This window comes from Cannabis sativa, chromosome 4 (genome assembly GCF_029168945.1).
Source record: "Cannabis sativa cultivar Pink pepper isolate KNU-18-1 chromosome 4, ASM2916894v1, whole genome shotgun sequence".
NCBI lineage: Eukaryota > Viridiplantae > Streptophyta > Magnoliopsida > Rosales > Cannabaceae > Cannabis > Cannabis sativa.
The window spans coordinates 70,172,146-70,187,098 of record NC_083604.1 but is presented as its reverse complement, the minus strand read 5'-3'; the positions used below and the strand labels follow the sequence as shown (position 1 = coordinate 70,187,098).

The 14,953-nt window shown below is 31.0% G+C and overlaps 2 protein-coding genes across 3 annotated transcripts; one reads left to right on the top strand and one right to left on the bottom strand.

Moving 5' to 3' along the window:
- Positions 1 to 3,640: 3,640 nt before the first annotated feature.
- LOC115714785 (growth-regulating factor 1) lies at positions 3,641 to 7,493 on the bottom strand. Of its 2 annotated transcripts, none has more exons than XM_030643537.2 (4): positions 6,622 to 7,493; positions 5,867 to 6,091; positions 5,133 to 5,502; positions 3,641 to 4,689 (listed from the first exon to the last, which is right to left on the bottom strand). In XM_030643537.2, the coding sequence occupies exons 1-4, from the start codon at positions 7,088 to 7,090 to the stop codon at positions 3,870 to 3,872; spliced, it is 1,884 nt and encodes a 627-aa protein (XP_030499397.2). In that variant the 5' UTR covers positions 7,091 to 7,493; the 3' UTR covers positions 3,641 to 3,869. The 2 variants fall into 2 exon arrangements, with proteins under 2 accessions (XP_030499397.2, XP_030499398.2); XM_030643538.2 differs by having other exon boundaries at positions 5,133 to 5,499; positions 6,622 to 7,463.
- LOC133037116 (uncharacterized) lies at positions 7,138 to 8,755 on the top strand. Its single transcript, XM_061113941.1, has 2 exons — positions 7,138 to 7,142; positions 8,122 to 8,755. Exons 1-2 carry the CDS (start codon positions 7,138 to 7,140, stop codon positions 8,753 to 8,755), a joined length of 639 nt encoding a protein of 212 aa, XP_060969924.1.
- The last annotated feature ends 6,198 nt before the right edge of the window (positions 8,756 to 14,953 follow it).

Below are 14,953 nucleotides of genomic sequence, written 5' to 3'. Positions count from 1 at the left end.
ATCAAAGTCATATTCTTTAGGAGGTGTTCATCAAACCGTCCAAATTGCTCAAATCATCTGCACCACACCATACCACAATAAAAATACGGTTCGAAATTCTTTGCGGTGCGGTCGCGGTTTGAATTTTTCCTAAACCGCGCGGTGCGGTGCTGTTTGCGGTTTTGAATTGTTAATATTTGTCAAACCGCACCGAACTGCACATTATAAAAATACTAATTTTTATATTTATTTAGGTCCAATATGTGAATGTTCAACTCAAAGTCCACTAATTATTGTATTGTTGACACCTAATTTTTTTTCATATTTATTTTCAAGCCTTATGGTATTTTGAAAAGTTTGTTGTATTTGTGATAGTTTAATTATTTAGTGATAGTCCAAACCGCATAAACTACAAAAACCGCACCACACCGCACTATTTTTTGCGGTTCGAGTTTTTAGTTTCGTGGTGCGATTTGGGAAATTAAAAAAACCGCATGTGCGGGTTGATTTTAAAAAATAGTCAAAAATCGCACCACCCGCACCACGAACACCCCTAATATCCAGGCCAAATTTTACTTTTAAAATTATGTCTATATTTTTTTTTATTAATTTTCTGTTATTTTTATATAATTTTTTTATTATTTCCATGTTAATTTTATATAATACTGTAAAAATATAATTTTTTAACTAAAAATAATACTTTGTAAAAAAATTTCTATTTTTTTAACCAAAAAAAAATTATATCTATTAAAAGTATTAAAAAATAGGAGTTTTTTAATTTTTACACTTCAAAACAATTTTTTTTATATTTTTACGGAATTCTATATAAAAACTCTTATTGCAACTAGCGGAGCAATTTAAATCGCAACTAAAAATCGTATGACAACTCACATAGAAACTACCGAAAAACTACTTTAAAAATCCAAACCGTAAATTTAAAAAAAAAATAATAATATATAAAATAATTTCTTGAATAATATAAAACAGATATAGCGATAATTAATTTGATTTCTTAGATCTTGAAATCGTATATTTTGCTAATTTGCTAAATATAATATGGACAAGTAGCAATGGATGTATGCGTACTGTGCTATTTAATGACTGAGCCTATAAAATGAGTAATAATTTTCTAGTGATTTGCACATATGGGGTTTGAGTTCATTTGTAATTTTTTTTAGTTTTATTTTTGGATCAAAATTAAAAAGTTAAAAGTAAGAGGAAATGAATGAGATATTTGATTATTAGGGTTAGTTGGGTTGAGTTAGATATGTTGGTGGGAGGTGTGGGCTTCCCTTAATAAATGAGCAAACTGTAAAATGTAGAAAGTTTGTTGATTGCATATAGGAGACAGTCCGAACAGACTTAGACCACCCCTACTAGTGTTCATTATTTGAGTCCAAAAATAAATAAATAAATAAAGGTAAAGGAATAAATTTTGAATATATTCCTTTCATAATAACATAAATACATGTAGCTATAAAACATAGGGATAGTGTAACTATTCAGAAGTCTAGTGGAATCTTAAAGTCAACAAGAAATCTCAAACACAAGAACAAGTTAATAAGTTACTTGATTCAGACTACTCCAAATCTCTAATCCAATCCACTAGCTTAATACTTCAGATTACACACTCCAAGTTCTCAGTACAAAGCACATTAGTTGTGTGTGTATGTGTTTGAATTTTGTGAAAATAGGCTCATTTTATGGGGTTTTAACCAGCTCCTAATTTTAGGAGAGCCGAAGTGTGAAGATTTTCTTAATTATATAGGATAACATTATAATAGGGAAATCAATTTTGTTCTTGATATAAATATTTTGTAAATAATAATAAAAAAAATTATAGCATTGATTATTTAAATGTTATTTTCAACATCGAAAGCTTTTAAATTTTTTAAGAACTGTCAAGATAAATACTGTAATTATAATATACATTGTTTTATAAAAATTTGAATTATAATTTCTCTACCGAAAGCCTAATAAAGATAAAAATAATGATGATCCTACTATTATGAGAAAGATATCTTTTTTTATAAAAAAAAATTAACATAAATGAAATTTTTTAGACCAAAACCAAATGGCCCTACATCACTAGAACTAGACTAAAAGAAAATTCTAATGCCCATTGGACCAATTCATAAGATTTCATAGTGGTAAAAATTTTAGAGAAAAGAAAAAGAAAGAATTCAATTTTTGTGTAGCAACAAATGTATATGCATATGTATATATTTAAAATAATGGTGTATATATATATATTATAAAGGGGGGTTATGGCCCATGTAAAGTTTATGTGGTTTTGCCCTTGGGTTTTAACTTAAAAATTTAAAGGGAAAATGCATAATTTTACCCCATTTATTGAATTAATAAAGGTTTGTTGTCTTATGTTGTGTGAATGTTAGATTGTTTGGTATTACTTAATAAGATAGAACAAGGAGAGGATAAGCATTTACACAAATTAATACCTCTAACCTAAAAACAAAAACTAAACAATGATTCATTACATTACAATATCATCAGTAGGTGAAAATGTACCTTCTAGATATAGAAAGTAAGTTAAGTTCCTTTATAAATTAAAACGTTGTAATTTTTTATATATATAACTGGAATATTTCCCAACTAAAACCACAGCTGAAATACAATCAATATAGTATATATTGTTGGCATCATTATTAGTAATAATAGTAGTAATAGTACAAAATCAAAATATCCAAACACATGAATAGAGTGAGATATAGTAGTAGAAGCAATAGTACTCTAATTTATCCGATTTGTGAGTGGGCCCCAAACTCAGCACAACATTTAACATTATTTGGGGTGGCGGGGTCGGAGCTTTAAAAGAAAAAGGCTCTATCAGAACAAGTCAGAGAAAGAAAAAAAGAGAGGAGTAAAGGTGGCTCGAGTCACGTCCAATGGTTGGTCCAGTCTCACTCTCACGGTCACGCACCTTGGCTGGCCCATTCCCATTAACTCAATGCGGTTGCCTGCCGGGTAGCCACCCCACAAGGGTGCCTCCTGTCTCAATCCGGGGAACTCCCAAAAATCCTTGCACTACACTACTTTCTTATGTATCTACATACCAATAATTGAATATAAAATGCTATATATGTAATAAAAAACAAAATACAAAATTTATAAAAGGGATTATTACCATAATGTGATCAAATCATCCATACTGATATGTCCTCTGGTTTGTAGACCAATTGAAAGGGTGTTTTGATAAGGATCTGCAGTGTGAGGATGGCCCTTCACAGTGGTCTTATCTCAATAATCAATCTCCAATTTTATATATAAATATAGATATTTATGTTTGTATACTATGTATATTAATATTATAGCCTATATAGGGTCATGATCATTAAAGTTTCCCTACTATATCATTGACTTGCTTTGTGCTTTGTCCTTACTGTTTGGGGGAATAACCTGAAGCATAATCTCATCATTCTTGTAGCTTACATAGCTCGTGCTTATAGTACTGTGTAATTTTATTTTTTTTACCAAGTTTCTGTTAAGAATCTACTTTCAAGAAAATCATTCAGTGGTAATAGTGATAAAACAGTTCAGAAAGAAGCCAAGAAAACCCAGATGAGATATTTTATAATTCGACAGATTATGACAGCCTAGATTACATTATGCTCATAAAACTGAAAAAAAAAATGGAAGAAAGAAAAAAAATACATTGTTTGCATAGATGACATTAGTCAAACTGGCTAGTACCCGTTCAAATGAGGATCAGCCATGTCATTGTTCAAGAAATCCATGAAGAAAGTAAATGATTAAAAGAAAAACATAAAAGGGAATAATTAAAATGAGAACAACAGAATGTTAAGTCCAAGCTTGTTGAGTTGTCTTTAGAGCAAGTCAAAACTCTTTTGCCTGGATTAGTACAAACAAGATTACAGAGATGGAACAGAGGAACTAGCCAGTGTTGAACCAAGAACGTCATCAAATACACTAGCCCCATCAATGTTCCTTTTATTGTCAGCTCTAGGACTGCTTCCTGAGCTGCTATTTGAGAGTGAACAGAAAGTTGACTTTTGTAGTACACCAGTTGGGGAAGAACCCAATTGAGGACTCCCATCCCACCCTTCTGTCAAGAGATTAAGGGAAGAAGGGTTTTTACATGCCTTAACACTTCCAGCTGTGTTGGTCAAGACCTCTCCAAGAGGACCCCCCATTGAGCTACCCCAAGATTTAGGAACCCAATTAGTTTGTTTATGAGTTGCTTCACTAAAGTGGTCATTGTTCACCCCAAGATTCATCTGCATTGGTTCGAACTCACGAGATAGCCTCAGTGGCGAAAGAGCCAGTTTTTCTTGTCTGGTAGGTGAGTTTGTGGATGATGAGAACTCAGAAGATGTCACAGGGATCGACATCGAGAGTTGGGTCCAGTCAGACTTCATTTCTTCCGGCCATGTGATGACAGATCGATTGGATTGGTCCTTGGGCCAGTCGTCAATGAAATGACGAAGAGGATGATGCTGATCTTGAGCCTCTTGGCCACTGAAATCAAGGAAAGAGGCATAGTTTTTGGAGTTTATGTAAGCATTTTCTTGAGAGGGATTAAGGAGAGAATCAGTAGAAACAAGCCCAAACTCTGACTGAGAGGATCCTCCAGCTGGGACTTGTTTTGGAACGTTAAAAGTGGTTTGATTTGATTTCTGATTAACATTTGAAGAAGACATCACGGACTGGGCCCCTCTAAGGTCTTGCATTCTGCGAGAGACATATTCCCCTTTAACTTAGAAAATGCCTATTGCAAAGCTTGAAAAACAGAAACATATCATTGAAACTTATAACAATCACCAGGATCAACAAGAATTAAATTTAGATTTCCAGTCTCAATAATTGCCATATAATTCAAACCAAAAGACATTAATTAAGACGCCTACAAAGACTATATCCAACTTCTCATGAAAATGGATAACAGCCTCTTAGAGAAAGGAATCCCAAGTCCAGCTGTTAAGACTAGTCACTTTCACCAAAGTAAAAGACGAAATGATGGGGTCTACAGTACACCATAAAGTAAAAGGAAAGTAAAAACAATAGGTACAAACCGTTTTTGACACCATTGTTATCTTAAGTAACGTTCACAAGTGCTTAATAAAAAACAAAAATAGATTAAATTAGATCTAACCCAGAAACCTTAAATATTTCACCTGTTCACAAGGGTATCTGTAGAAGGATTTGTAGCAACAGCAGCACCAGACTGCAAGCCCTTGAACTGGTGCTGTGTTATGGCGAGGTTGTTGGACGCACTGCCTCCTCCACCAGGCATCACAGATGTCGACACGGGGGTCGTTATCTGCGCCACCTTTGAGTTAGTGGTCCCAGAGGCAGCTTGGCCAGTCTGGCCTTCCACAGGCTTTCTTGAACGATGGCGGCCCCTGTTAATGTGCCTTTCACAGTACTTCTGATCGGCAACAGCATCTCTGGAGCAACGCCATTTCTTCCCATCTGTCCGGCGACACCTCCCCGGCTCGGGGTCGGTATTGTCAGCAAAACCCAGATGGAAAGATCCCCACCCTACTGCATAAGAAATTCAAAAATGGGAAAAAAGAGTAAAGGAACACCATAAACAAATCATATCAGACAAATTTCAAATTTAATATTTGCTTTTTAGTTGTGAAAATGAAAAGCTTTATTATTGGAAAGACAAACAAAGAGACTTTAAGATTATTGCAGATGCTATGGAACTTATAACAGCAATAAAGGGATACCTTACACAAGATAAGGCATACTGAGAAAAAATTAAAAATTCAAAAAAAGAAAAAAGGACATCACATATACCAACTGTCCCGAATTAAATGTACAGTACTATGTCAAGAAAGCAGGGATTTACCCTTCTTTTTTTTTTAATCTCTTAAAGATTTAAGATTGGAACAATGCTTACATGAATTATGAGGCAAGGAAACGGCAGAGGAACCCGCCAAGCCATATGGATTGAGGGATTTCTTGAGGGGCATAAGTAAATTGGATGGTACAGCCACATTTGAAGTGATGTACTTGTAGATCAAGGCTTGGTGCTCTAGCTCTATCCACTGGGATGGAGTAAATGGTGCTCTGATCCCAGTAAAAGTCGCATGCATGCCTGCATTCAAGCTTCCAGAACCATAACCTGAAACCAGAAAAAAAAATCTACAATCATTTCTGCAGGGGAATAAATAAAGTGAAGAAACACCCAGAAACTGAACAACTCTTCTCTGCCATTCCCATTTATTTTCACACCCTTTTCACATTTTTTTAACTTTGTATCTATCTTGAAGTGATAAATTTACCAAATACTAAACACCAGATTCATATGAGAAAAGAGGTTCAGCTTTTCTTTTTCTTTTTTACTTGTCAAAACTCAAGATCTGAAACATCTGCTAGTCCTCAACAGCTACTCTCTTTTTTGCTAACTCCTTAACAACTACTCTTACCACAACATTGAGATAACCCAGATGGCAATTAAAGCAAACCCATTAATCTTTATAAAATGTGATTCAGCCTCAGCTTAATCCTCTCAATCCCCCACATCCCCTTCCTACCAAAATCTAGATATTAATTCTGACAAGACCCGTCCAACATTTCTTTCCTTAAAAGAAAAATATATATAAGGAAAAATATATATAAAGAAAAAAACACATAAATGAAAGCACACAGTACCTGTATTCCTAGAGTAAGAAGTGGGGGGTCTTTGGTAGAAAGGAAAAGCAGAGTTCTGAGAGGTTCTTTCCACTAATGCAGCATCTTTATTGAGAAAAGAAACTTGTGATTTGTTTGAAGAGAAGCTAAGCATATGTTCTTGTTGGCGAGTATCAGCATGGAAGCCAAGAGAATTAGATCTCAACATTGGACTTCCTTGGTGTAATGGCATTGTTTTTGAAGATGATAAATCAACTGTTTTAGCAACTTTAGAGCTCTTCCAGTCATCATCACAAGGCCCAGATCTTTCTTGCTTAACAAACCCAGATCCAAGAACACCATTATTTATTGACTTAGTATCTGAATCATTAAACTGAGAAGAAGCTCCCCCACCACAACCACCACCTCCTCCTCCACCGTTACCACCACCGCCCTCATGATGAGAAGGAGGACCCACCAAACTCTCCAAGCTCACCAACCCAAAATCCATTTTGGATTTGTCCACCAATCTACAAAACCTCTGAAAAGCATGAGTTCATGAGGTTGAAGAAAGAGAAAGACATAAACTTTCAGATTTTATTTGAGCTAGAGAGAGAGATTGACTGAGAGAGAGGCGCATCTGAAGAGTGCGTTGGGTTTTGTATAGTATAATCTTCCAAAGACTCGTTTTTTTTCTATTATTATATATAATTTTTTATTTAAGAAAAAAAAAGAGTTAGCTTTGAGAAATGCAAAATAATTGGGAAGAGACTATGGAGAGAGAAAGAGAAAGAGTTGAAAATTGGTGAACAGACAGGGAGCTAGTAGTAGCCTAGTACCAAACACACTTGGAGCCTCTCAGACATCCTATGCTTATGCTCTCACACACATATATATTCTTTTTTATTTCTTTTCTCTTATCTGAACTCCGGTTAGTGTTACACAATAATTTATTAGAGCCTAATTTACTAGAATACCCTTAGTCCACCCAAAATTAATTTAGTAATACAGTAGAACCTCTATCTAAGAATACACTTGGCACCAAGTAAATTATATTCTATTTGGGAAGTTATAACTAAATAGAATTACACTAGAAAAAAAAATTAAAAAATCAAAAAATATCAATCTAACAATAATAACAATAAATAAACATTAATACTATATCATAATAGAAATATTTTAAAGTAAATATAATTTCATACATGTATTATAATTTAAAATAAAATTATTAATTTTACATAGATAAATTTACAAAATACATATATATATTTTATTAAGATGTAATTATTATTATATAGAGGTATACTTTGTTAATACGGGACTTAGAAAATATATAACTAATTACAATTTAGAGGTTATTCTTATTTATAACTGGCCCAAATCGGGACTTGATTATTTTATAACAAATTAGAGGTTATTCTTGAATAGAGTATTCGCAAATAGAGGTTCTACTGTATTAGTCATATTCTATAATTACACCTCTTATTATAATTTTTTTAGTCAAGCTTAAAATTATATACCAAAATATTAATGGAATGCCAGAAATGAACTAGTGTGGAAGCAGAAACGAGTGGGAGCCTCGGATATTGTTGCATCGGCGAGAAACTATCTTGACCAATGGAGAAATGCTCAGAAATCTCAAATTGAGATATCATGGCCTGGTTTTCAGGCAGGTGATGGAGCTGAGCAATGGGTATGTCCACCTGAGAATAGTGTCAAGATTAATGTAGATGCAGCGTTGTTCGACAATGGGAATCGGGCAGGAGTGGGAGTAGTAATCAGGGATGCAAATGGATTGTTCATTGATGGTTTCGTAAGAATGTTTTATGAAGCCTTAGATCCAACTCTTGTGGAAACAATGGGAGTTCGAGAAGCACTAAGTTGGTTGAAGAGAAGTCCACGGCAGCAAGCTTTTGTTGAAACTGATTGCCTTACAGTGGTGCAAGCAATTCGGAGTCAAGTGAAGATGATTTCGTTATTTGGTATAGTTATTTCAGAATGTAAGGTGTTAATTCAGGAGTTGAAAAATGTCTCAATTTGTTTTGTTAAGCGGTCTGCTAATATGGTAGCTCATACTCTTCCAAGAGCTTCCATATTATATCTTGATCGTAGTTTCAGTTTGGGGGATGTCCCAACTGATCTGCTACCTTATTTGGTAGTTGAATTTGCTGGCTAATAAAAGTTTCTTTGCCTTCAAAAAAAAATATACCAAAATATTATTTTTAAAAATTTTTTTATTACAATATTCATTATAGTTACAGTATTATCTCTGTAATTTTTTTAAAAAATTCTAAATAATTTACAGTGCTAAAAATAAAATTTTTGATATTCCAATTTACCACGCATGTTCAAAAATCTTCAAATGTATTTTTAGCACTATAAACTATTCAAAAAATTTCAAAAAATTTACACGAATAATATTGTAAGCATAACGAACACCTTCATAAAAAAAAATTAGTATATATTTTCCAAGTACAAATATTAATTAAGAAATTATAATAAGAGGTTCACGGTATCACTCTTTCATTCTATATACTAAATTAAATTATGAGATCCAATTGTTAATTGGATTAACAAGTATGTTCAAACTAGGGTTGTACAAAAAAATTTGTAACCCGCCCAAATCAAATCGAAAAAATCGATGAAAATTACAAACCGAAATAACCCGAAAAAATTACAAACTGCCCAATCTGTTAATTGGGCGGGTTGGATCAAATTAAACCGACCAACCCGATTTCGGATCTTTATTTTTTTTTTAACTTTTTAATTTTTATTATATATAACATAAATGATTAAATGTATAATAATATAAAGTTATATATTTAATTGTTAGTTTTAAAGTCATATATATTATATTGTACTTTAGTGGAATGTGATATTTTTAATTTATCTTTTTAATTTTTATTGATTTTGACTTTGAAACTTAAAAAAAAAAAGTTTGGCCGGTTTGAGCGGGTTAACCCGACCAAACCGCCCAAACCATTGGTCGGTTTACAGATCTTTTTAAAAAAAATTGGGCGGGTTGCTCTTAAATTTTAGCAACTCGAACTTCAGATTAAGTTAGAAATTAGGAATAATTACATAAGGCACCATTTTTTAGTAAAATATTTACATTTTTACGTTCAAAGAATGTTTTTTTACATTTTTACGGTTTTCTAAAAAATAACACGAAAACAACATAAAATCAACAAAAAAACAACATAAAAGTAACATAAAAATAACAATAAAAAAACAACAAAAAATAACATACAGATAACAAAAAATTAACAACAAATGAACAAAATTTCAACATAAAAATACCGTATTTTATGTAAATAAAAAAAAAAAAATCGTAAAAATGTTTAAAATTCCATAAAACTGTATATTTGTTGTTGTTTTTTTTTTTTTTTGTTATTTTTGTACATTTGTGAAATTATCCCTAGAAAATATATTAAATAAACCGCTCAAACCCAACGGGTGTAACTTAGCGTATATCTAAACACTAGTGTAGGGCACGTGCGTTGCACGTACTCCTACAATCTTAGTGGAAAATGAATGAAAAATTAATTAGAGACTAAGAACATCTCTAATGGAAAACTATAAATATATTGTATTGTTATTTTTTGAATATTTTATTAAAACTTAATTTTAATAGTGATTTAAAATATGTGCAAAATTTGACCAAAACTAAAAATTGTACCAAATTTGGCACAAAAGATAGCATGAGCTAAATTTTAGTCCACAATAAATATCACATTTTTTAGTTACCTCTTTGACATTCATTAATACTATTCATTAATAAAAAAATTATATTTATAAGATATTAAAATAATATAATATAATTAATTGTTTTGTATATTTTCAATGAACATTAATGATAGTATTAATTTTATAGCTAATTTGCACATTGGAGCACAAATACAAAAATTGAGCTAAATATAATTTTATAATATATATATATATTTTAGTCAAATTTAACCCAAAATATATACCATCTATTAAAAATGGTGTAAGCTAATACTTAAAACGAATCAATGTTTCCTATTTTTTTCTTATAAAAAGGCAATCCAAAAACAACAAATCTGACTGATAGAACATCCTGCTACAAGTTTTTTCACGAACAAACATCTTATATAGTGAATATATATTACATTTACATTACACAATATTATCTATATGAATGAGCTTGACTATAATCATGCAAAGAGGTCAAAGAAGGTGACATGTAACACAGTAAATGAAAAAATAGTGTGTTAATATTATCCTCCAAAGTAATTGTATGTAATAGTACTGGAGACTGGAGATAACCACAAGTTAAAGACTTTGATCTTTGATCTTATGATATGAAAAGTCCATCTATGCATCTAAAAGATAGTAGGTTTTGGAGAACTAATTAATGCTAAACAATGACACGATATATGTTTCTCTTATAACACAGTATAACTTAAATTCAATAAATCAATGGAACAAAGCTTAAATAAAATAAAAGAAAATCAACACAAATAAGTTGTTTCTTATTTTCTGTAGAAACATATACAACATATATAGTATACCTTTAATCAAATAATTATACTATGTCTAAGTTATCATATTAAAACATACACAAATAAACTCAACAAATTCAAAACACATCAAACCACTAAATTAATTGGGAGAGTTTTCAATAACAAAAACAAAATATAATGTATTTTTAGCTAGGGCCAAATTTGGCACACATTACATCACCCTTAGAGTTAAGTTTTAGTAAAATATTCTAAAAATGATAATACACCATATTTATAGCTCTCTATTGGAGATGCTCTAATATCTCAAATTTAACTAATTTGATGGAAGACCACTTTTACCACTTTATATATATATATATATATATATTATATTAGAGAATGAGCTATAATAACTCAAATTTAGCTCATTTGATTAGAGTGCTCTAAGAGCATCTCCAATGGAGAGTTATATATGTGGTGTATTTCTATTTTTTAGAATATTTTGCTAAAATTTAACTTCAATGGTGATGTAAAAACTCAGAAAATATACACCTCCTACTGGAGATAGTCTAAGATAGAGATTGTAAACCTCCTTAATAAATCAAAAGTTCAAATAGACAAGTAAAATTCCTAAATGTCCTAATTTAATTGATCTTCATCAGTAAACTATTGTAAAAGAAAATATTAGTGGTCGGTTTGGACTGATTAACCCGACCAAACTGACAAATTTTATTGGGTGGGTTACTATTTTTTTTTCTTAATTGGACGGGTTGGACTTAGATTTTTGTAACACGATATTTATATTGAGTTGAATAAAATATAGCATCAACCGACCGACGGAAAATGAGTATGAAGTTGGCCAAGATAAATTTTTTAAAAAAATGAAATACATAAAAACTATTTTGATAAATAAAAGAAAATACTACTGTAAAAAAAAAAAATATTAGTGGTCGGTTTGGACTGATTAACCCGACCAAACTGACAAATTTTATTGGGTGAGTTACTATTTTTTTTCTTAATTGGACGGGTTGGACTTAGATTTTTGTAACCCGATATTTATATTGAGTTGAATAAAATATAGTATAAACCGACCGACAGAAAATGGGTATGAAGTTGGCCAACATAAATTTAAAAAAAAAATGAAATACATAAAAACTATTTTGATAAATAAAAGAAAATACTATTGATAAAATAAATGTACTTTAATGCCCTCTTAAAAAATTAAAATAGAAGGGTAATGTTGTATAATAAGCAGGAGGTGAAGAAGCCTCTTATTATATATAAGACAACGGGTGTAACTTAGCATATATCTACGTACACTACTATATTTCTATTTATTTATTGTTGAATGTATATACATCAGCTCCTGTAAGCTTTCTCAATCTGTAAAATATAAAGATGTAATTTAATGGTACTCCATTAGCTCCGTCATCTTCTAAATTTTTTACAGAAGGCTACATTAGTTGCTCCACATCTAGCGAAGCACTATAAAATTTTCAAAAATATTTTAATCATTTCTCATTCCTTCTATTTTCCTCTCCCTCATTCCCACTTTTCTCTTTTGCTTGACGTCAACATCTTCCTTCTCAACCTTTCTTTGTTGCTTGGCACTGAACAAGAGATCATCATTCCACAATTATTTCATTATTTGGGAAGCTTGGAGAGAAGGAATTGAACTATATCCCTTGACTTCCTCTCATTTATCTCCTTGTGACCTAAATCTTAAATTTCTTTAGCATTAAAATTCATTTTTGGTATTCATCTTGTCGTCTTCAAACTCATCTACCCCCAAAAAACTTCAACTGGTTCAACTGGGTCTCCTCAATAAATTTTCAATTTCATATAACATAGCTAATAAATACATATATTAATATTGGATTTTTTCTCTTTCAAAATATAAATTCAATTGATATATAAATATTTATATGTGCTCAGTTGTTTCTTTATTGAATTCAATTTTTGTGAGTTAGCTTTATTTTGTAAGTATCTTCAGAGTTTATCATTCAAACTGCAGTAAATTGACATTTAGTGATATATCGGACATTTTGAGGGATTTGAGCAACAAAGGGTATAATTTATCCTTCTTATTTTGTTTATCCTTAACATAATAATAGTATAAATGAGTAGACACTCTTAAGGTACCTAGTTTATTGGCTTAGTTAGTTACACTACTACAAAATTGAGTTTTAGTAACTCGCACAAAAGTGCGAGTCACTAAAGGGTTAGAGGTGAGCTTTAGTGACATGCACATAAAGACTCTAAAAATTCAGTGTTAGTGTCCTTTATTTTGCGTCACTAAAAATATGAAGTGTCACTAAAAAATAATTTCCATATTTTCTATTATTTTTTTTTAAAAAAAATATTGACTTATAGTGACACGACAAGCGTGACTGCATACATGTGCCATAATACACCTGGCGCATCACTATATCACAAATATTAAATTTAATTTTAAAATAATAAAATAAGTGCACAATACTCAAAAAAAACTAATTTTAAATAATAAATGTTTTATTTAGAAATAAAATTCAATAAAAAAAGTCAACACCAAATATTTAAACTGCATCTAATAAATAAATTGAATATAATTAATTTATATAATATATTATATAAAGCAAAGTGGAAAACCCTAATTTCTATTCACATTTTATTTTAGCCGCTTCAAATTAAAACTCTTCTCTCTTCAAAAAAAAAAAAAATAAAAAAAGCTTTTGTTCGCCTGGGATTACCTTCTCTCTTCGCCTGGGATTTCCTTCGTCTCTCATTGTGACGACGATGACCTCCAAGGGCAACGCCTGAGACACGACGATGGACGACTCCCACGGCTACACCATCGGCTTCTCCGCTGCCCAAACGCCCACGGTCTCCCTCGTATCTCTCTCGATCTATCTCTGATCTGTGTAGGTGGACCAGCAGGGACGGAGCCACATACACCCCAACAGGGGCTGTGGCCCCCCAGAATTTTTTAAAAATTTATACTAAGAGATAATTATATATAAATACACTATTTTTAATAATATATATAATTTTATTACATATGAATTTAAGTATCATAATTACATATAATAATTATATTATTATTTTTCTATACTTAATTTAATTTGTATTAATTTTAAAAATATAATTAATAAATTGTTTAATTAATATTAATAAAATTAACCAATTATATTATTTTTAAAATCAATATGATTTTTTTTTTCTGAAGAAACTACATATCATTATTAATTTTGGTAATATTAAATTGAACTCCGTCAAATTTTAAAGTATCACTCGTATTTTATTTTTAATTTAATTATTTGATTATTTTTTAAAATATTGTATAAAATATTTATAAAATTTAAAAATCATAATATTTTCCACAATTGACATACATTCATTAAAGATATTTTAGTCACTAAATTTTAAATTTGTTGTATACTGCGTTGTCTGATATTGGCCCCCCAACTATTTAGTTCTGACTTCGCCCTTGTGGACCAGCTCTGACCTTGTCTGCCACGAACTACTCGCCCAGCCGCCGCTTTTTGTACATTGGAGCAGGTTATCGACTCTATTCCCTACTTTCCCTCTCTTCAGATTTCGTATTTTTTTTAGATCCACGATGATGGTTGCTGTTTGGGATGAGTGATTGTGGGTGTTTGTAGTGGGCGGTCAACACCGATTAGTACGCTCATTGCTGGGATTGAAAATGAGCTAAAATATTTAGATTTTGATAATTTTTTTTTAATTTTTTGTCATATTTATTTTGGGTTTATATTATGTATTTTGGTTTGTATATATTTTTTATTATTGGTATTGGGTATTTTTCTTTGAGAAGATCTGTACATTGTAAATTAATTGTAATATTTTTTATTTCATTTAGTAAATTAACCCATTTTATTTTACTGTCAGTGAATGATTTTATTAATTATTAA

Coding starts and splice junctions, on each gene's coding strand:
- LOC115714785 (XM_030643537.2), bottom strand. CDS start 7,090: ATGGATTTTGGGTTGGTGAGCTTGGAGAGTTTGGTGGGTCCTCCTTCT. Junction 5,503..5,866: donor TTCCTTGCCTCATAATTCAT/GTAAGCATTGTT, acceptor TTTCTTATGCAG/TAGGGTGGGGATCTTTCCAT. Junction 4,690..5,132: donor ACAGATACCCTTGTGAACAG/GTGAAATATTTA, acceptor TGTCTCTCGCAG/AATGCAAGACCTTAGAGGGG.